At 38.6% G+C, this 21,120-nt stretch overlaps 2 protein-coding genes across 2 annotated transcripts; both read right to left on the bottom strand.

The window, feature by feature from the left end:
- Nucleotides 1–3,039: 3,039 nt before the first annotated feature.
- On the bottom strand, nucleotides 3,040–4,512 carry LOC104445902 (U-box domain-containing protein 33). Its single transcript, XM_018874146.2, has 2 exons — nucleotides 4,044–4,512; nucleotides 3,040–3,827 (listed from the first exon to the last, which is right to left on the bottom strand). Exons 1-2 carry the CDS (start codon nucleotides 4,443–4,445, stop codon nucleotides 3,138–3,140), a joined length of 1,092 nt encoding a protein of 363 aa, XP_018729691.2. The 5' UTR covers nucleotides 4,446–4,512; the 3' UTR covers nucleotides 3,040–3,137.
- Nucleotides 4,513–4,612: 100 nt separating this feature from the next.
- LOC120287564 (U-box domain-containing protein 33-like) lies at nucleotides 4,613–19,836 on the bottom strand. Its single transcript, XM_039300409.1, has 8 exons — nucleotides 19,668–19,836; nucleotides 7,426–7,677; nucleotides 7,070–7,115; nucleotides 6,926–6,995; nucleotides 6,537–6,658; nucleotides 5,989–6,093; nucleotides 5,171–5,540; nucleotides 4,613–5,038 (listed from the first exon to the last, which is right to left on the bottom strand). Exons 1-8 carry the CDS (start codon nucleotides 19,834–19,836, stop codon nucleotides 4,928–4,930), a joined length of 1,245 nt encoding a protein of 414 aa, XP_039156343.1. The 3' UTR covers nucleotides 4,613–4,927.
- Between the last annotated feature and the right edge of the window lie 1,284 nt (nucleotides 19,837–21,120).

Genomic DNA, 21,120 nt, shown 5'->3' with positions numbered 1-21,120 from the left:
ATTGTAGGTTTAGTAAATTGGAATTTTCTTAGGATTACATTTTTAGGATTGCATTTTTAGGAATAAGTTAGGGTTGAGCCTAAATATTTTTTTAGGGTTCTAGATAATGTTCGCATATTCTAATTATCTCATTTTTCCAAAAAAATAGTTTTCTAAGATAGGATAGGGTTTAAGTCAAATTAATCCCTAGAATAAATTAGAAAATTATCATTTTTAGATAGATTAATTAAGGTTTTCATGAATTCTGAATGTCAATAAAAAAATTCAAAAATACTAGGTGCATGTTAACTAGTTTGCATAATAGGATTATTTAATCAGAACTTGTTAATTAGTGAAGTTAGGTCATGAGGTGCATAATAATTAGTTTGCATAATAGGCCCATTTAATTATAATTTGCATATTAATAAGATTAAGTCATCTAGTTTTAAAATGCATTTTTATAAAAGAATTCTAATTTCTAAGAAAATCCAAAAATGATTGCTTGCTTTGTGTGATGCAATTTATTTATTATTTTTATTTGAATGTTTTAATAATGGACGAGCACCCGTGTGGTCATCACATTTGCATGATAGTAATTCAGGTTAAAATAAATCAGCTGCCTGCAAAAATATCTTGAAAATTAAAAGAAATGGTACCGAAAGGGCATTAGAAAATCCTAGTGTAATCAAATTCCCGTACCCTTAGTCTCTGGTTTGTAGGAGTAAAATAAATCTCCCTTTATTTTACTTAGGTGTCTAATCGACCTACCCTAAACCGATTAGTGGCGACTCCTAGAGAATAACCTCTTGCATATTTAAAAATTTAGACTTAAGTCGCGAATTGGTATGGGCTTGGGAGAGTCCGAGCTAAGTTAAAAAGCTTAGTAATCCATTAACCTAGTTTTAGGTGGTGCACCTGAAAAAATAAGGTCGCGACAATTGGATTTTTCTCTCTTTTGTGGTTGGTTTTATCCTAATAAAAACACGACAGAATTAAATGCTAAGACCACTTCTCTACTTGGAAACCGAAGAACGATGACTTTGACTTCATTTGTCATTTAGCAATGCGTCGGCAGATTATCCAGCTTAGTAAAGACCAGCTAATGAGGTTTACTTGCTATGAAGCTTCCTCGGTAGGGGCTATAAGATGAAAGGGACATTGTCCGCAGGTCTTCAAAGAAGAAGCCGCGTCCAACTATTTTCTATACGCAAGGGGTCGCAATGCCGTTCTTGGGCCACCAAATGAATTCAAAACCAATTTCTCGAATTTTATTTTCGCCTAAACCGATTGTTGGTAATTGGAATCAGGAAAGCTCCGAACAAATCTCCATCTCATTTTCATTTGTTTAGGTAAATGAAACGACAAGAGCTTAGGGAGCGATCCCCTCCAACGTCATTCTGATATACATTTGTAGCCCTGTTAATGGAGGAAGAGGTTCGTACATGAGACCTTATCCTTTGCCGGCCTTGGGAGACCTCCTGAGAGAGTGAGTACTACTAAGCTAAAATGTATTTAACATCTACGAGATTCCTACGCAAGGAAATCTGGAGAGGTATATACAAATAATCATGTGGGAATATTCGAGACTAAAAGTGAAACGCTATTGGAAGAACGAAAAAATTATGCTATACTTCTATTCGGACACATGCAGCTTATGCCAATTTTATACCGGCTATGTACTATAGTCTATGGAATTATGCTAGATCCTTCACCATAAGCTTCTTCACTTTCCCTCCCTACACAGGCCTATACGGCATCACTTTTGATCTAGTTAATGAGGTATCAAGAAACTGATGATATTTTCATTATCTTGTTCGATTATCTTTTACCCTTAAATATTGGTGTTTTAGGCATTGGAAACCTTTTTGTGTTGCATGAACAGTATAATTTCGTCTGGGTATCAAGTAATATGAGATAAGAGCATTTAATCATGTTTTCATTTTTGACACAAGATTAGGTAGCATAAATCTACTTGCCCGCTTTGATTAAAAAAAAAAAAAAAGGTAGGTTGTAGCTATTGACGAGACTCTACGGTCAAATATGGAGGAGATGGAAGTGGAAAAAGAATATTAGCTGTCATATTCCCAAAAGTCTAGAATATAGAGATATAGAGAAATTTAAGTGGAAACAAGAGAGAGAAAGTCTATCACGTAAAGGATAGAAAAGATTCGGAGAATTGTGTTTCTTCCATGAGAATTGTTTGTGGACGTAAAGTGAGTTTAATAGGACTGAACAGTAGAACATTGCTCATGGGTCGATCATGGATTATGCACGGGCCTTTGCTTGTATTGCACATGCGATCGTGCAAGGATTATGGATAAGTTGTGGGCTGCTCATGGACAGCCCTTGTGCGTGACACGGCCGCATCACGGACAGTCTCGGATCATGCTTCGTCTGTGGGCCGTGTCACTTGCATCTTTTTTACTTCTTTTATTTTTTATATTTCATCCAAAATCTTCCATTCTCCAATGAAACACATCTTAGTGTATATATTGCATGGATATATGAAAATTTTACCTAATACTAAAAAAATAATATGAATATTTTTCGAAAATATCTAATTGTGATTTTTCATAAGTTAATTTTTGATCGTCAGAGAATAACATGATTGAGCCAATTCCCTCTCTCCATAGGTTTAGTCTAACTCCTCAAATTAAAATTCAAAATCATCAAATCAAATCCATTTGTTGCCAATTCAATGCAAATGCAATAATAAAAAAAATAAAATAAATACTCCTAAAATTACATGTAATGCAATTTAATTCTAATATCTTTATTTAGGGGTTAAAAATTAATCCATAATTTTTATGTAATAAATGAATGACCGAATTGTCAAAATTTAGGAATCAACAAATATAAATATGAGACTTCATTATTCAGAAGAAAATATGCTTTGAAATCATTCTCCAAGTGGTGTATATTCCTTGCGTCATCCATGTACTTAATGCACAAGAAAAAAAAATGTATTCATAAGAACAATCGTAGGTACGTATATACATGACATAGCAAGACATTTATATTTGCGAATACACACAAATCAGCCGGTACTCACGGATGACATTGACACGTGACCCCGTAAGTCTATTTACTTAGAGACCAAGTACACAACCACAACATGTATATCGCTCAATTCCCGAGTATTCGAAAGTCTTGGTTTATCAACAGGAAGCTAGGATCGATTGGAGCACCGTCCCCACTTCCGACTTGAGATCCGGCCTACTCCTTCTGCTCATCTCGCAGCAACTCAAAGCCAAATGAGTCAACTTCTCGGCCAGCGTATAGTCCCACTCTCCAGCCGATGAATCCAAGATGGCCGCCAAAGTCCCTGCGCTAATTGCCTCTTGCACTGCATTTGCTATTCCTCGGGCGGACCTCCTCGTCAATAACTCGAGTAGTATAATCCCGAAAGAGTAGACATCGGACCTCGTCGTGAGCTCTTGCGTGACGAAGAACTCAGGGTCAATGTACCCGATCGTCCCTTTTGGGTTGGTCAGGTGCACGACGGCGGTGTTGTTGCTCGACCGCTCACCCCTGGACAGCAATCGGGAGCTCCCGAAATCGCTGAGCTTGCTCTTGAACTGCGCGTCCAGTAGGATGTTTCCCGGTTTGACGTCCCCATGGACGATGCTGTGAGGCTCCCAAGTGTGGAGGAAGGCCAGGGCAGAGCAGAGTTCTGTGGCAATGCATATTCGGGCTCGCCATGGCAGCTGCTTCGCCCTGTCACTGTCGTGGAGCCAATGTTCGAGGCTACCGTTTGGTATATATTCGTAAACAAGAGTGCAAGGCTGAGGACAAGCGCCGATGAGCGTGATGAGATTAGGATGCTTCACCTCTCTCAACACATCGATCTGTGAGATATTCAATCGAGAGTTTGACGATCAACAATGATATTCTCGATCACTCCGATTAATGTCCTCTTACTGTGAATTCGTGATGTCATGGTGATATTATTGTGGAAAACAAATTTACTTCGTGATGACCCGAGTCTTTACATAATTTAATTATTCTTAATTTTGGTTTAGAGAAAACTTGTAAACAAGTAGAGGATACTCGAGAATTGTTACCTCCTGTTGAAAATCTTGTGAACCTCGCATGCCAGGACAATTCATGATCTTTATAGCCACTGGCATAAGTCGAAGCAAACCTCTGTACACGGTCCCGCAACCACCTTCCCCGATCTTCAAGGATGGGTCGAAGTTCTGCGCAGCCTCTTTAATTTCGTTAAAGGAGAACTCGGAGAAGAACTTTGTGCCGGAGGAATCTCCTTTTCTTCTGCTCTCCTCCTCGGCCTTTAGGAGTGCATTCTCGAGTTCGATCCGCAACAGTTCTTGCTTTTGTACCAAAGCCCGCAATATTTCCTCGCTTGCAATGATTTTCAGCTCCAACTCCTTTCTGCTCTGGTCGGTCTCCGCGAATTGGTCCTTCAGCTGCGATTTCTGGGCCTGGGCAATGCGAAGTTCTTCCATCACCTTCTCATGTTCTTCCTTCAACTTCTCAGCGTATAATCTCTGCAATTATGTCCTCTTAAAGTTTACCCATAATACTACATTCAAAACTTCATCGTTTATTTTTTTGCCAGAGTCAATAAATCATCTTTCATCTTCATGTAAATTATGTCATACATGATATCACTTTGTTTAGGTGATCCTGCACCTTCTCTAGTTCTTCCTCCAACTGAAAATTTACCCATAATACTGTACTCAATAGATCATCTCCTTTCCCTTTTTGGCCACAAATTAATAGATCATCTTTCTTTCTCATGTTTGTTATGTCATGCATTTTATTTATCTGTTACATTTTAGGATGAGTCGTTTCCATGGAGTTCGGGTCCTCAACAAACAGACTTCAGCAAAATCAGTCGAAATATTCCATTTTTAATACCAGAAATTAAAATAATTCAGGGGTCCAGGTCGATGTATAGCAAAGCGGTCCAGTTATTATATTGACATTATACCTTCCTGGGATCCTTTCGCCTGCCCTCAATGATACCTACTTCTTCTTCAGCATGAGTCATCGCTCCCTCCTCAAGCACTTCTCGCATGCCGTTTTCATCCAAATCCTGTTACAATTAGCTAAACTTTGCAATATTCCTTTAAAGGACAACGAATGAGATATTCCTAGCTCCAAACAGGACAACTTAAGCTAGAGACATGGCCTCCTGGCTAGGGAACATGAAAACAGCTGTGCATACCGGAGTGTTGGAAAATGATGAATGGCCAGTATGATAGACCGACCGAATCAACTGCAGATGATGGGAAAGGCTTGTTGTGAGTTCTGGGGGAGTGTCTTGCGTCTCCAGCATGCACTCCGAATTGGACTGATCAGAAGGAGTGCTATCTGGCGGAGGAGAAGCTATTGGCCTCGCTGAATGTCGATCAGCATTCAAGGAGAACGCTCTTCTCATAAGGTCTTGAAATGGATTGCTCAACTTTGCCGCACCACTTCGCTGTGTGTTGGATTGTGATTTCAAGAAAACTGACTTTCCAGCTCCAAGGGCTGGACTCGTTGGTGATGTTGCATCAGTAGGAACTTCTCCAATGGCTTCAACTGTTCGAGCTTCCCTATTTTGACATTGACAAGGAATCAAAACAACTTTGAGGTGAAGCCAAAATTGGTGCATCTCTTTATAAATTGATTGTCCGCTGACTCCCCACCAGAAGCATCCCTACTTGCACTCAATTTCATTTGGAAATTTCATTTATTTTGTTATGAGAGAATTAGATGTTAGCGGATCTAGGACACTGGAAGTTGCCATGGCGCTTCAGCGCAAAATTTCCCAAGTGTTTAGCCATATTATTCAAAGAAAGAAGAAATAATGGAAAACATGAATACAATTGTCTGTCCCAGCCTCATCCCTACCTGAACTTCTAGGTCTCCTATGGCATTCAACTATTGCAACAAGATTTTCAGCTAATTATTTGTTCAAGAACTTATGTTCAAAATACCCTCACATGTATATAGGATAATTTAAAGAAGACAAATTTACAAGTAAAATAGTCGGAGGACTACCTAGTATGAATGAGGTGCCTGTTGCAGATAAACCGAATTTGACAAGAGATATGAGCTTTATCGCGAACGAAGATGGCTTTCCTGGACTTGATTTCTGTCATCTTCCTGCCAATTCAAACCCAGAGAAGATGGTGAATTAATTTGGTGTAAATTCAGATGATACCAAACAAAGCTTGTAGACACAACAAAAGAAACTTTTCGATTCGTAGAATAACATGTTGCCGGTTTTTATTTTATTATTTCACTCAATGGGAATGTAAGATGATTCATAGCACATTATGTATAGTGACGGTCTAGACATCGCGTTCGCGAAGTGCCACCAAGTATTCCTCAAAGATCTAATTTGCAGCGTTCGCGAAGTGCCACCAAGTATTCCTCAAAGACCGAATTTGCACAACACATCTAAGGATTGACATAGAAATAAGTATCTGGTTTAATGCTGTAATTATGGATCCAAACAAACATGTCCTTTCAGTTACGAGTAGGACAGATTTGGAATGAATAAGTCCAAGACCTATGTGGGCGTGTTTTCTAGTTCCTGTACGTACCTGAAATAGCGTCTGTCTGCTGCTGCACCCATTACAAGCTTTCTGATCCCATGTAAACGTATGAGCTCCACAATTCCCTTTTGAACGCTGTCCGATTCTATGTACTTTTTCTCTGCTGGTACCTATTAACCGTTAAATCAATTAATTTGCTTTCTTCTCCAAATGAAGAAGTATATACATATAGACATGTAAACTTGTGCCTCCCGAGCACTGTCTTTATCAAGGGTCAAAAATGATTAATACTAGAAGAAGAAGAAGAAGAAGAAATTAAATATACCCCCCTTTCTGTACAAACGTGCAGGTAGAATGAGAAATTTAATATACACCTATTTCTGTGCAAACTTGCAGGTAGGTATCGAAGAAGAAGAAGAAGAAGAAATTAAATATACCCCCATTTCTGTACAAACGTGCAGGTAAGTATCCAAGAAGAAGAAGAAGAAATTAAATATACCCCCATTTCTGTACAAACGTGCAGGTAGGTATCCAAGATCTTATGCATGTTTATCCTCTCGTTTTCTCTGTGTTCCCTCAACAAGATCTCGTTCGCCAAGTTCGTGGGGATCTCAGCACCCAGGCCGCCTGCAAACCAAAGGCAAATTAACAGCCCAGAAATCTCAATCCGTTGCAAAAACGGACGCTGCAGAAAGAATGAATACCGACAATAAAAGGAACAAGTAAAAGCAATAGGATATCCAATATGGTCCAACTTCGCGAAACCCTCGAAGGGAGATCAATTTTTTCACACGTCGATTGTCCATCATGGAAGATCCCCGTGTTATATCCATGAGAGCTTGGTAAGCTCTCATTTTTACTATTAACGAAAGCTCGTTCAACAAAAGAAGATACTGAACAATGATGCAAAGAAGAAAAAGCAAAAACGTTCACTTACCCATGGGGATCGTCTTCGAAAGAACTAGAACATGAATGATACAGATCTTGACGTTGCCTCTGGATTGCTGCACCGTCCAAACAAGCTTCACTTCGCCCTCTTTCACATCCTTCCCAGCTGCAACATAAATCACATCTTCGAAATCCGGCGTCACCAGTTCAGATGCAACCCTGTGAAAGCTCGGCATGACCGCCGGGACTCTGAACTCGGGAAGTGTAACTATACGGTCAACCACAGCGATATTGACACGTGCTGGGTAGGATGGTGAAGACGATCTTATCAAAAATGAAACTGAACAGACTCTGGAGTGTCTATAATGGAGATAGATAGCTAGTAAGAGCAGAAAAGAGAGAGAAACAGAAAGCGAGACATGAGAATTCTCTGAGTAAACCAGAGAGCGTCTCCATTGAGATTTTTTTAGGGGAATATGGTTGGGTTATAAAGAGATAGAAAGAGAGAGAAACAGAAAGCGAGACATGAGAATTCTCTGAGTAAACAAGAGATTGTCTCAACTGAGATTTTTTTAGGGGAATATGGTTGGGTTATAAAGAGATAGCTTGTTCTAAAGCTTACGTAGACCGTACAGAACCTACCTAGAAACCGATGAAGAATCTCTTTCCACGGGCAATAAGTGAGCAATTTCCCGTTGGGAACCATCAAGTTTGGTGCCGTATTACATACGATTTTTTTTTAGTAATTATTTGGATTAAAAGAAAACCATTGTGTTCATGAAAAAGCACGATATTAGGGAATTAGATGAATCATTAATAAGAAAATTCTTGACAGACATGACCAAAACATTTTATCAAAAATAGTTGCCTTGCGTGTCATCATTAAGAAGAGTTTTGATGCTTTGAAAATTCAAATGTCGATTTTCTTATTTATTGTAATACTTTATTATTCATGTCGATTTTCCTCCGGATGAGCTTGTGCCTTCCTTGTACTGCTTTTAGGGATCACTACCGAGGGAGTGTCCATCAACGATGACTCAAGTGCTTAGCTTTTCCAAAGCTTTTAGTGGTTAACTTGAGCACATTCGTTTACCCGAATTCTAACGAGTCAGGAGCTTCTTGACAACTGCTACACTTTGAAACAAACTCACAGATTCTAGACACAGCTAACCAGAGAACTCTGTCTCCGTCCGTCGATCCATCCATCGATCAATTAATTAATCTTGGGGGATAGATTCATTTATATTTCCCGAAGGAAAGATAGCGATTATAAAATATTGCAGAAAAGAAAATTCTACGTAGGTACGGCCCTCATTGAAATCGATTGACGGGATAAGAGAAAAATATTACTGTCACGTGGCATTTGATATTTGTTCAATGTCTCATCCAGCTTTCAGTATCAATTTCCTGGATCCAACCAAAGAAATTGGCCTCATCTTATGCTATCATCTATTCCCCTAGCAAACGTCTGCTAAAAATCAAGAAGTTGGCATTGTTTTCTTGGCTTTCCGTTTCTGCGTAACAATCAACAAGAAAGAAGTCGACAAAAAAGTCAGAATCGTGACTAAAATTTCTAATTATTTAAAATTTTGTAATTTTAAATAATAGTGGAAAATTATACCCAAATCTACCCTTGAATAATTGCATCCTAAATTAGGGTAATCTGGTTCAAAGTGAGTAGGGTTTAGATCTAGATCCTGTACCCGATCATGTTATAACCGATTCCCCTTTTTTGGACTATGTACCAAATTCTGTTTGTATTTGACCCTATACCTAACCTACCCTGTTTTTTCCGGTTTGGTTCTAGGGTCAACCCCAATTTCTACTATAACCTGTTTTGCAATCTCCCAATATCTTATATGATTTCGAATTTTATATTAATACGCGAGAAAATAACACAATTCTTATAATTTGTATCGAAACATTAAGCACTTGTAATAAATAAATACATGAACTTTTTGACTAAATGAAAAATTAATGATTCATAGAACTAATTATAATAAATAAAATCGTAAGGTAGAGAATTAGTAATAAACATGGGTCTAATATTAATCTTATTTCCACAATTACTACATGAAATTACTCATTTATATAAGCATAACTCCTCATACAAAAGAGAAATTAGGCGAGCCAATCCATGTAGTACACAAAAATTTAGTGGCGACAAACATTGCCCGTCCATCGGATAGTGCGAGATGGAGCTGATGAGGGAGGGAAGCAAATGAGGAAGAGGAACGATGAAGGAGACATGCCGTGCATGTTTAAGAGAGCCAAGAGGAAAAACGGCGTGTGATTGTGGGAGTAAGAATAGAAATAATGAGAAAAAATAAGGTTTTGAACCTATACTTACAAAACCGGTTCCAAAATCAATCCGAGAATCGTTTCTTGGACGGATAATCAATCGGAATCGGTTCTCGGACCGGTTTAAACCGTTTTGAATTTTGGGAACCGGTTTCTAGACCGATTTCAATGGGAACTAGTTCTCGACTTTGTTTTCTGGGTGGGCTAGTCTGATTTCCGGGTATACCAAATCCGGTTGCACACCCCTATCTTAAATGGCTTTACGTATTATGAGCTGCAATATATATATATAAGAAAATCATGGATAATCATATCATTTTTCTATAACATATATAGTATTTCGCGGTCATTTTCTCATAGTTTTCTCCCCAGAGTAACATTTCGTAGGAGACTTCCCTTCACTTTATCTACTATTCACTGCCATCTTTGGCGGGGAAGGTTCTATCCCTTGAGGTCCATAAGTCAAGTGCACGTGCGTGATGCGTGTGGGATTGTTTTCTTCCTTAATCCAGAAGCATCATATCGTGTGGCAATGGAGCTCTCTCTCTCTCTCTCTCTCTCTCTCTCTCTCTCTCTCTCTCTCTCTCTCTCTCTCTCTCCTTCCTCGAAGCTCGATTTGGATCGAAGGACAACCTTGGAGCCCAAGTTTGAAGTTTCTATCTTGACTTTTGGCGACGGTACTATGAAGTATATATTTTTATTTGCCTAAAAAAGAGGAAAGTTACGAACCCGTCTATTGACACCTCATGCTGATTTTCCTCGTTGGCATTGGCTGAAAAGATCCAGCCTGTTTCTAGAAGATTTGGTTATGTAAAAACGTAAATCCAACTAATCACGATAGAAATAAAGGCTTTCCCATTATTTCCATGCTAAAAAGCAACATGTTTAAAGCCTTCTTCTGCGATCATGATTGATTCACTCGATATATCCTTCCTTTTAGCAGACATATCCTTAAAGTGAAAGATGAGGGAAGTTCAAACGACGGAAAGATTTGTGGCTGATGCTTCCCTTAGGACTATATTATTATTGGTGATGCTAATTAAGAAAGATTTATCCACTTCCATCTAGTTAGAAGAGATGCCCTTTTTGTGTAATATTATTTGACCTCTCTACAATTACTAGTACCTTCAGAGCTCCCTATTTCGGCACCCATGTTTGATCTCGTGTGTGATTCCGTTCTCCATGGAATAGGACCACTGATCTGATCAAAACCATTATATAGAGGATGGTTCGTCCGATGGAATATGAGTAACGAGGCTATGTTTTTTTTTTTTGGGTAAGAAGTAACGAGGCTATGTTGATAATCGACTAGTTTTAAAACAATGAAAGACACCTTTTTTATGATTGTACTCTTTAGTTGGACAGAAAATGAAAGCTGATCAATAAATCTAGATATAGTTGATCGAGTATTTATGGCATGACATAGATGAACATGATTTTAAAAAATACCAGAAACACAATTCAATAGCTATCACGTAGAAATTAATTTTATCGGTTGTTTCATTGAAAGCCAGATATAATTTCATGTACCACGGCAAAGAATGTTTAACTGATAACTTCGTGGAAACCTCCATTTCTTGCTAAAAAAAAAGCAACGGATTCCATCCTAGAGTTTCCTGGTCAACCTCTCTTCCGAGGTTGGTCTTTTCCTAATAAAAACACGACCGCGTCAAATGCTAGGACGACTTCTCTACTTGGAATTAAAGAACGACGACTTTGACTTCATCTGTCAGTGAGCAACGTGTTGGGAGATTGTCGTGCTGAGAAGATCACCGCCTCTCTCTCTCCTGGAGGTTTCCAGATCTCTCTCTCTCCTCCTCCAGAATTTTCTCTCTCCAGACAATTCCAAGCCGCAATCTACAGCCAATTTCCCTGTCCAAAGAGAAGCCGCAATTGTTGACAAATGGGTCAACAAGTTGCAATAAAATAATAGGAACAAGAGATATTTGGTGTGGGAAGTCGGTGAGTGTGCCGATAAAGGTGAGTATGGTCCGAGTTGGGCCGGTTCATCTCCTAACCCTAGAATCAATTCGTATAGTATTAATCCTCAATTTTTGAGATCGAGAACCAACCCTATTGAACTTGGGACTAAGAATCGGATTAATCTAATGGGTGCAGTTTGATTGCAGAGTCAACCTGGGACTAATCGATAATTTTTTATTTCACTTTTTGTACTCCTTAAAATATCGATTGAAAATTAGACTGACCCAATGGGTTCGATCCGATTTCCAAGTTAACCCAAGATCAACCAATAATTTTTTATTTTATTTTTTGTATTCTTTGAAAGGGTAACCAAGGATTGTACTGACTCAATGAGTTCAATGATAAGCAAAATCAGCTAAGAAAGGCAAGCGATGACAGTCAAGTGGGGTGAGCGTCAAACAGAAAGAGTATCGAATGTCGAGCGGGGAGCAACAAGCCAAGTGAGCATCGAGCAGCGAGCGGCACGAATGACTCAAAGCGAGCGGCATGAATGACTCAAAGCGAGCGAGGTGAGTGTCAAGTGGCAAGCGAAGAAATTGTTTCTTTCAATTTTAGCAAATCAAAGACTAAGAGGACAAATAAGACAAAAGAGAACGAATACTAGAGAATGATGCCATAAGGAGCTATTTATACCTTTTTGGACACCGTGATGACTCATCACAAAAAATTTTCCTTATTCATAAATTATGACTATTAACACTGCAAAAGACATTAAAAATATAAGTTATTAAACAATAAAGTAAAATTACTTGAACTTCTCACTAAAGAGCTATTTAATGTTGTTAACTCTATTTAATTTAAGGTTTTTCTATATAAAAAATTATAAATAATATTATTTATATATATATATATATATATATATATAGTCAAGGTGGGTCCGGATTGGACCAACCTAGAACTTTTAGGACCGAGAACTGACCCACACAGTGCTAGTTTAGGAATTCTAAGACTAAGGACCGACCCGGTCTCCTTGAGAATCGGACCAAGACCGATAGGGTTGGGCCGGTCCAAGGTCAGTCTAGGGTTGACCCTGGACCGATGCTCACCCCTATGTGCCGACTTTGCCTCCTACAAATAGGGGCTCTTGCCCCTTGAGTGTGCATGTGTGGGAAGTGGTGTGGAGTGCATGTGTGAGGTGTAAGTGTAGAGAGATAACGAGTGGGTGTGCGTGTGTAGGGGTCTTGAGAATGTGTTGCGTGAATTGTGCTATGAATGCATGCGAGTGTGAGAGGAATTGTGTAGAGTTGTCCGAGTATTGTATGTGGTATGAGAAAAAATTGTAATAGTGAAAGTCATATTTTGTGAGTTATATTTGTATCACGTTTCAACAAGATTCAACATGTCAAGCCTAGTGCAAACTCGTTTGGTATGAAGACCATTTACTCTTATTTATGTGCATTTAGGATTTTAATTTCTATGAACCTTCCTTGGTTGGGCCTGTTACACGAAAAGGACCTTGTCTACAAGTATTCAGAGAGGAAGCCGCGTCGAACTATTCTATATCGCTAGGTGTGGCACCATCAATTTAGGGGTGAGCATCAATCTAGGGTTGACCCTGGATCAACCCTAAACTAGCCCAACCCTGTCAGTCCTAGTCCGATTTCTAAAGAGACTGGGTCAGTCCTTAATCCTAGAATTTCTGGACCAACATTGTGAGGGTTGGTCATCGGTCCTAAGAATTCCGGGTCGGTCCAACCCGGACCAACTTGAGTATATATATAATATAATTTTTTTATATAACGAAAACATTAAAATCAATGACGTCAATAACATTAAACAACTCTTTTAGTGAGGATTTTAAGTAATTTTACATTGTTCTTTAATAACTTAGGTTTTTATATTTTCCACGGCATCAATAGTCATAATTTACGAAAGAGGAAAATGTTTTTGTAAGGAGTCCTCACGGCGTCCAAAAACGCACCTTATAGCATCATCCTTTAGTACTCGTTCTCTTTTGTTTTATTTGTCATCTTAGTCTTCAATTTGCTAAAATCGAAAAAAAAAATAACTTCTCCGCTTGTCACTCGACACTCACCTTGCTTGCTTTGGGTCACTCGTGCCGCTCACCGCTCGATGCTCGCTTGGCTTGTTGCTCTTCACTCGACATTCAACGCTCATTCTGTTCGACCCTCATCCCACTTGACCCTCACTGCTTGCCTTTTTTAGCTAACCTTGCTCATCATCGAACTCATTGGGTCGGTACGATCCTTGGTTGCCCTTTCAAGGAGTACAAAAAAATGAAATAAAAAAATTATTGGTTAGTTTTGGATTGACTTTGAAATCAGACTGAACTCATTGGGTTAGTTTGGTTCTCGATCGTTTTTTTTTTTAAGCAATACAAAATATAAAATATAAAATTATTAGTTGGTCCTGGGTTGACCTTGGAACCGGACTGAACCCATTGGGTCAGTTTGGTCCTCGGTCCCAAGCTCAATAGGGCCAGTCATCGGTCCCAAAAATTGAGGACTAGTACTGTGCGAGTTGGTCCTAGGTTTAGGGGGTGGACCGGCCCAATTTGGACCATGCTCACTCCTAACCGCCATTATTGGGCCACCAAATTATTTTAAAATTTTGTTTAGGCTAAAAGAAACAAAAAAAAAAAAGAAAAAAAAGAGATCAGAGATCAATCCCTAAGAAGCATAGACCATTTCCTGATTTTATGTCATAAAAAATCGACACCAACGTCATCCTAAGACATATTTCTAGTCCCGTTAAAATAAAAAAGAGGGAAAAAAAGGTTCTTATATACGTGTACCTTATCCTTTGCTCGCCTTGGCGGACATCATGAGGCAATCGTTACTAAGCTAAAATGTATTGTATGTCTCCGGCATTCCTAGGCAAGAAATTCGGAGAGGTATATACGAATAATGATGTGGGAATATTTGAGACAAAATGTCAAACGCCATTGGAAGAAAAAAAAGACAGAGAGAGAGACATAATAATATACTTCTTGTCGAAGCAAAGGTCATGCTACATGTTACTGGATCCGTTATCATAGTTTTCCAATTTCAAGAGCCTTTTTACTTTGACTCTCCACACACGACTATACCACGTCTCTTCTTATATAATTAATGAAGTAATAAGCAACAAATGATACCTTTATCGCGTTGCCCAAATGAAATCTTACCTCTTAATTAGGTGTTTTTAGAGGAAAGTAAATAGCTGTTCGCACGTATTTGAGAGGATACTTTTTGGCCGCATAAGTACTAGAATTTTATCATGACCTATGTTTGAATGAACCGTTTGTGGGTATTAAGTAGTAATATAAGATAAGAGCATTTCATTGTATTATCATTTTTAAAATAAGACTAGGTGGTATTCACATTAATTAGTTTGTCTATGCAATAACAAATCTACTTGCCCGCTCCAATAAGATTAGGTAACTATCTATGACACTCGAGAGTTAAATATGAAGGAGATGGAAGTGGATTGACGAATAGTAGCTGTAAAGTAATATTCCCTAAGTCAAGAACATAGAGGTAGAAATTCAAGTGGAAAGAAGGGAGAGAAAGTCTAGCACACAAAGGGCAGCGAAAGATTCATTATTTAATGTCGAAACGCGTAAGCGATGTAATAAAGATATTAATTCACGCATTCTCCTGCGCAGGTAACATTCACAGTATAAATAATTAATAATATTCGGGGAAGATTTTTCTATGATATCCGTCGCTATCTTGTCTTGATATTAACACACATGGGGGAAAGCAAAAGGACCAAAGATGGAGGGATACCGACAAATCTAATCCTCTTACCAAGTCTAATTTTAATTTTGGTGTTTTGGGCATGGCCTATTGCCATCTCAACAAGGACAGCTCCCCTAACGTATTTAACTATGTCGCATGGAAAATGAGTCGTCGGCGACAAAATAGCAATGTTCAATTATTTTTCTTTATTTAGAAGCACAAAAGCAAAAATCCAATTACTTGAAAGCTTTGTCTGAAATATTTTACTCTATCTCTAGTTTTTTATTTTTTATTTTATCTGAGAGTGGAAATATAGGTTGCTCATGTTTCCTATTGGACGATCGAGGGTTAACATCTCACTCACCCAAAGAGATATTGTTCTATCTAATACCTTTTGCTTCTTAGGTAATATAAAATCCAATTCCTTCATTTATTACGTACTTTTTTAGGGAAAAGTATTTAAAAAGTCTTAAACATATTGCATCAGTATCAATTCAGTCATAAACATTTCAATTAGATCAATTTGGTCCAAAATCCTTCCACATTAATATCAATTTAATCCATCTGGCAATTTAGGCAAAAAATCGGTGATGTAGATGCCAACAATTTCATGTGACATCATTGGCATTGACATGGACACTTTAAAATGATTATTTTATTAAATTTTCCATTTAAAAAAAAACTTCCTTTTTTCTTTCCTTTTTTTCCCCTTGCTTTGGTCTATGGCTGGCACAAGCCATTAACAACGACCAGCCACAAGTAGGGGTTGGTGAGGTGTTGTGGCCCTCACTAGACTCAGTGAGGGTTAAGCCATCTAGAGGTTGCAAGGGCGACCCTCGCTAGATCCGGCAAGTGTCGAGCCTGAGCCCTTACCAAACTTGGCAAGCCTAGGCCACAAGGGTCTTGCCCTCATCAGATCCGACGAGAGCCATAACACCCTAGCTGACCCCCACCTGTGGGCAATCACCAACCATGGCCGGTACCAGCCACGGTCCAAAAAAAAGTTTAAAAAAAATAAGAAAAAAGGAAAAAAATTAAAAAACTAAAAAAATCAAAATAATAATAAATTATTTTAAAATGTTCATGTTAGTGCCAACGATGTTATGTAAGATCATCGTCATCCACGTTACTGATTTCTAGTATAAATTGACTAGATTGACTAAATTGATACCAATGGAAGAGATGTTTATAATTAAATTAGTTCAACCGAAAGATTTATGACTGAATTTGTATCAATATAATAGATTTATAATATTTTTGGTACTTTTTCCTACCTTTATATGTACAGACGTATTAAATACAAAGTACACTCCCCTTTAGTGTCTTTCATGAGCATCACTTGGACTTCTTCCCTTTTTTTTGTTTTTTTGGGTCGGTACTCGGACTTCTTACTTGCATGATCTTTATCTATACGGACATATTAATTACAAAGTACACTCCTCTCTAGCGTCTTTCATGAGTGTCACCTGGACTTCTAGCTTGCATGATGTTGATCATTTTCCTTAAAATGAGAACTTTTCTTAGGCTCTACACTATCACCTTGGTGCTTGTCTCATTTTGTACCATTTGTTTTAATGAGTCTTACTATTTGCAAAATTGGCAATGTAACTCTTCATATTAAGTATTCCTTCTTATTTTTATTATAATATTTTTTAGATATTTGTTGACACCTAAATTTTGGCGACCTGAAAGAAATAAAATACAAATTGCACAGCATAAAAAAAAGGAAAATAAGGGAATGATCAATTTGATTTGATTATGAATGGAATATGGAAATTTTGATTAGCCATCTTTGCTCCGGTGAATATTTAAATCATAGTAAATATGGAAGTAAATTCTTAAATCATAGTAAATATGGAAGTAAATTCTTAATTAAAGAAATCAGATGAATAAAAAAGTAAGAAGTTTGATAAAAGAGAAGGAATCGAAATATCTAAGGAAAAATTAAACTGATTGCAAGATTTTGCTTCAATTTACATGAATTAAGGCAACAGAAAAAGAAAGCTCGAAAATTGCTATAGAAGAGAGTGGTCGGAATCACTATAAAGGGAGACCAAAAATTTTCGAGCAAAAGGGGGTGGGACGACCAGAAAAATTCGAAAGAATTCGTGCGAAAGAAAATTCGTGCAAGGAAGACCAAAGAATTCGTGAGAAAGAACTCGTGCAACAGAAAGAGTAAAAACAAGAGAGGAAAAAGAAGCCCCCACTCTCCACCGTACAAAGTCAAAAGGTGGAGTCATTTCTTTTCTTTTCTCTGACCATTTGCAGAGAATAAAGAAACCAACGGCGGCAAAGGGAGTGAGCAGAGAGAGGGAAAAGTAAAAAAAAATGAAAAAAAAAGAGTTGTCTTCTTCCTTCCTTGGTTTCTTCCCGACGCCCAGCACCAGCAACCTCCGCGCCCCTTGCTGCTGCCGTCGCTCGCCCGTGTCTCGCCCCTCCATCGCCGAGTGCCATCCGTCCTCCGCGCGTCTCCGCGCCTTTGCCGAGCAGCAGCCCGCGCGCCGCTTTCCTCCTTCGAGCGACGCCAGCAACCCGCATCACTGTTTATGCTACTGCCCGTCGCCCCAATCGCTACCACTGGTGCCTCGCCTCCGCCTGTCCCTTCCGCTCAGAGCTTGACGCCACCGCCCAAACAGCCTCTGCTTGCACACCCAGTGACGATCGCGCCAGCAACTCGCTCGCAATCCGACGCCCACGGCCAGCCTCCGCCTCTGTCCTCGACGATCATCCGACGCCGCAGCCCGCGCCGTCACCGTCGCCGCTTGACGGTTCGCCCGACGTCCACCGGTCTGCCTGCACCCCGACGCCGCGCCGGACGCCACAGCTCTACCGGTACCCTCACCGGAGCACTCACGCCGGCCACCCTCACTCCATCGCGTTGCTGTCCCCGCTGATTCCCCCTTTAGGTAGTTGATTTTTATTTTTATTTTTATTCTTATTTTTCACATTATCTTATGTTATCTTATTTTATTTATTTTGCTATTATTGTTTAAATCAGAATAATGGAATGTGCCTCTCTTTTATAAATCTTGTCCAAGATTAATGTAATTATTATTTTGATCTGTAATTCGGATCATATTTTTAATTATTTTGAACTTATTAGTCGTGATGTTTAGAATTAGAGTAATCGTTAATTTAACTTGTGAGACAACGAGTTATTTTTTCGATCATTTTAATCATTTATTTGTTGTGTTATTAGTTTATTTGAAACTTGTTTATTTTGGAAAAACACTAAAAAAATTTAAAAAAAAAAAAAAATCAAAATCTTGCATGAGCATATATATTTAGTAAATTAGGTCGTGTAGTTAAAAATGCATTTTTTATAAAAAGAATTATAATTTAAAAGAAAACCCAAAAAAAATCATTTGTTTTGTGTGATGCAATTTATTTTATTTATTGAATGTTTAATAATGGTTGAGCACCCGTGTGATCACCTTTTGACATAATAGTAATTTAGCTTAAAATAAATCCAAGCTGCCTACAAAAGCATTTTTAAAAAGGAAAAAAAAAAGAAATGGTACCAAAAGAACATTAGAGAATTTTAGTGTAATCAAGTCCCCGTACCCATTGGACAAATCTGTATCAAGAATATTGAGTAGCTATTGAGTGATAGAAGCAGAATTTCAATATAAACATAATCTTGGTTTCCATAAGTTGAGCTTCTTCGTTTATAAAGTTTTTATCTTTAATATCCAATTGTCAATCAATTAGATTGAATCAGTCAAATCTATTTTGATGTAGAATCCTCCAATCCAAATCACTAGCTGTTATATATTTTGGGCTTGTTTTATGTTCTGTCAAGTTGTCTCATTCTGAACATGTTTCGTTCTAAATTTGCTATGTTCTGAACTTGTGTTTCGCTCTTAATATTATCACGTTCTTGACTTATGTCTCGTTTCGTATGTCACGCCCCAAACCCCAAGACATGTGAACAACCCGCCATGGTCATGTAAATATGACATTCCTAAGTAGTGTCGCCGACCCCATTCAATTATTATACGCATGCGAAACGTACTAAGAAAACTTATGGGATATGACAGCAGGAAAAATTAATTAAAAAATAACCCAACATATTTTCATATATAATCATTCCAGAGTTTATATACGCCAACAAGATCATGGACTATATGCACCAAAAATGGGTAAGAGATTATGTGTATCAAAAAGGGTTAGTCTGCATAACAGAGATCGATTTACTAAAAAGAGGAATAGTCTTATGACTACTATTCGGACTCAATTGTCGATCCCACATCTTCCACATCTGACTGCACTGGGTCTGGAGACGATGTGTTGTCCACTCAATCATCAGGAAGGTTAGCTATACCTTCATCCAAAATAGCATCCACCACAGCAAGTGGAATATCAAAACTATCAAGTGGACCAATCCTAAAGCCATTAGCCCCAAAACGGAACCATGCCTTAAACCATGTGGTACCCTGACATCCTCGGTCTCCTGAATCCATACGGTGGTCCTGATCAGCTCGTAGATCCATTGGCTCCTAGGGTCAGGAAAACTGTGCACCTGATCGACAATTTGCACTAGGATGCCATTCTTCTCCGGAGGTTCAACCATCTACGGCCCTGTAATATTTTCCCACAACGAGGTGAGATATTGTCTCAGCAAGTTCACCCCTCCTAAACCCCTATTAGAAAGAAAATACGCCCAAGAGTGGTTCAACCATACAATACAGAAGACTTACCTCGTCTTATTTTCTTAATGCAAGTTAGCACAATTCATTACTCAAGCATATACGGTAATAGAATTCAAGCAATTCAATTACTTCGATCGACTCAGTCGATTACATGTCATCGAGGTCATCACACGGTCATTTTGACTATTCATTCTTGACCCTCAAATACAGTCCTCCAGGCGAATATAAATTTAGTGGTAATCACAGTTACACTCGGCAACTTTCAATATTTAGTGGCTTTACGGTCTCACTAAAACCTTTCAAACTTTAATGGCTTTACGGTCCCACTAGACCCTTTCAAACTTTAATGGCTTTACGGTCCCACTCGACCATTTCTCATATTTTTCACAATTAACACTCAATTTGCATTAACCACTTATCCAATTTAAATTCTAAATACACAGCAGCGATTAGCACGAAATTCTGAGCAATTGAGGTAAGAAATAATTTTTCAAATTTTTTTTTATAATAATATATTTTAATAATTTTCGGAATATAATATATTATTAAATAATCCAATAATTTCGAAACATTTATTTAAATCAGAAATAAATTCCTTTAAGTCACATCAAGGCTTATATTAAAATAAACCTACTTAACCTTAAACTAAACATACTTTAACTTAATTAAACACCTTAATCTAATCCATAAATAAATAAACTAATCTAACCACATAATCTCAATCAACCTAAGCTAAACACACTTAAGGCATCATTAACCCTATAATCAAGATTTAGTGAAGTAAAACTCACTCAAATGACGAGCTAAGCAGTTCCACACGACGGGGATGCAACGGGGATCGACTTTCCTTAAGGGGCCGAGCTTTCGGGATCGGGAAGCCGGCCAAAATGGGCCACAACCGGGCTGCAAAACCCACTTGGCAAGCTGTTGGTTGAGGTTGGATGGAGGTGGCTCAGTGGCGATTCGGGCGTGAAACCGGCGAAGGAGGACGGTGAAGGAGGACGGCGACAGCTCGGGCGGTGACTGGTGGCAGCTCCAGCGACGTGCAGGGTGTCGAGCAGCTGCGGGACGGCGGACGACGAGCTAGAACGCGCGGACGAAGGCGGCAAGTAGGCGAGCTAACCG

Source organism: Eucalyptus grandis, chromosome 1, assembly GCF_016545825.1.
Source record: "Eucalyptus grandis isolate ANBG69807.140 chromosome 1, ASM1654582v1, whole genome shotgun sequence".
Taxonomy (NCBI): Eukaryota; Viridiplantae; Streptophyta; class Magnoliopsida; order Myrtales; family Myrtaceae; genus Eucalyptus; species Eucalyptus grandis.
Note: the sequence above shows the minus strand (reverse complement) of the source record. Positions and strands in the feature narration are given on the sequence as shown.

What these genes read in the sequence shown, in the direction of transcription:
- LOC104445902 (XM_018874146.2), bottom strand. Translation starts at nt 4,445, where the DNA reads ATGGAAGAACTTCGCATTGCCCAGGCCCAGAAATCGCAGCTGAAGGAC. An exon ending in CACAAGATTTTCAACAGGAG is followed by an intron (nt 3,828 to 4,043) that starts GTAACAATTCTC and finishes AATATCTCACAG; the next exon opens with ATCGATGTGTTGAGAGAGGT.
- LOC120287564 (XM_039300409.1), bottom strand. Translation starts at nt 19,836, where the DNA reads ATGGATCTACGAGCTGATCAGGACCACCGTATGGATTCAGGAGACCGA. An exon ending in GGATGCTATTTTGGATGAAG is followed by an intron (nt 7,678 to 19,667) that starts GTATAGCTAACC and finishes CATCCTACCCAG; the next exon opens with CACGTGTCAATATCGCTGTG. An exon ending in ACGTTTGTACAGAAATGGGG is followed by an intron (nt 6,659 to 6,925) that starts GTATATTTAATT and finishes AACGGTTAATAG; the next exon opens with GTACCAGCAGAGAAAAAGTA.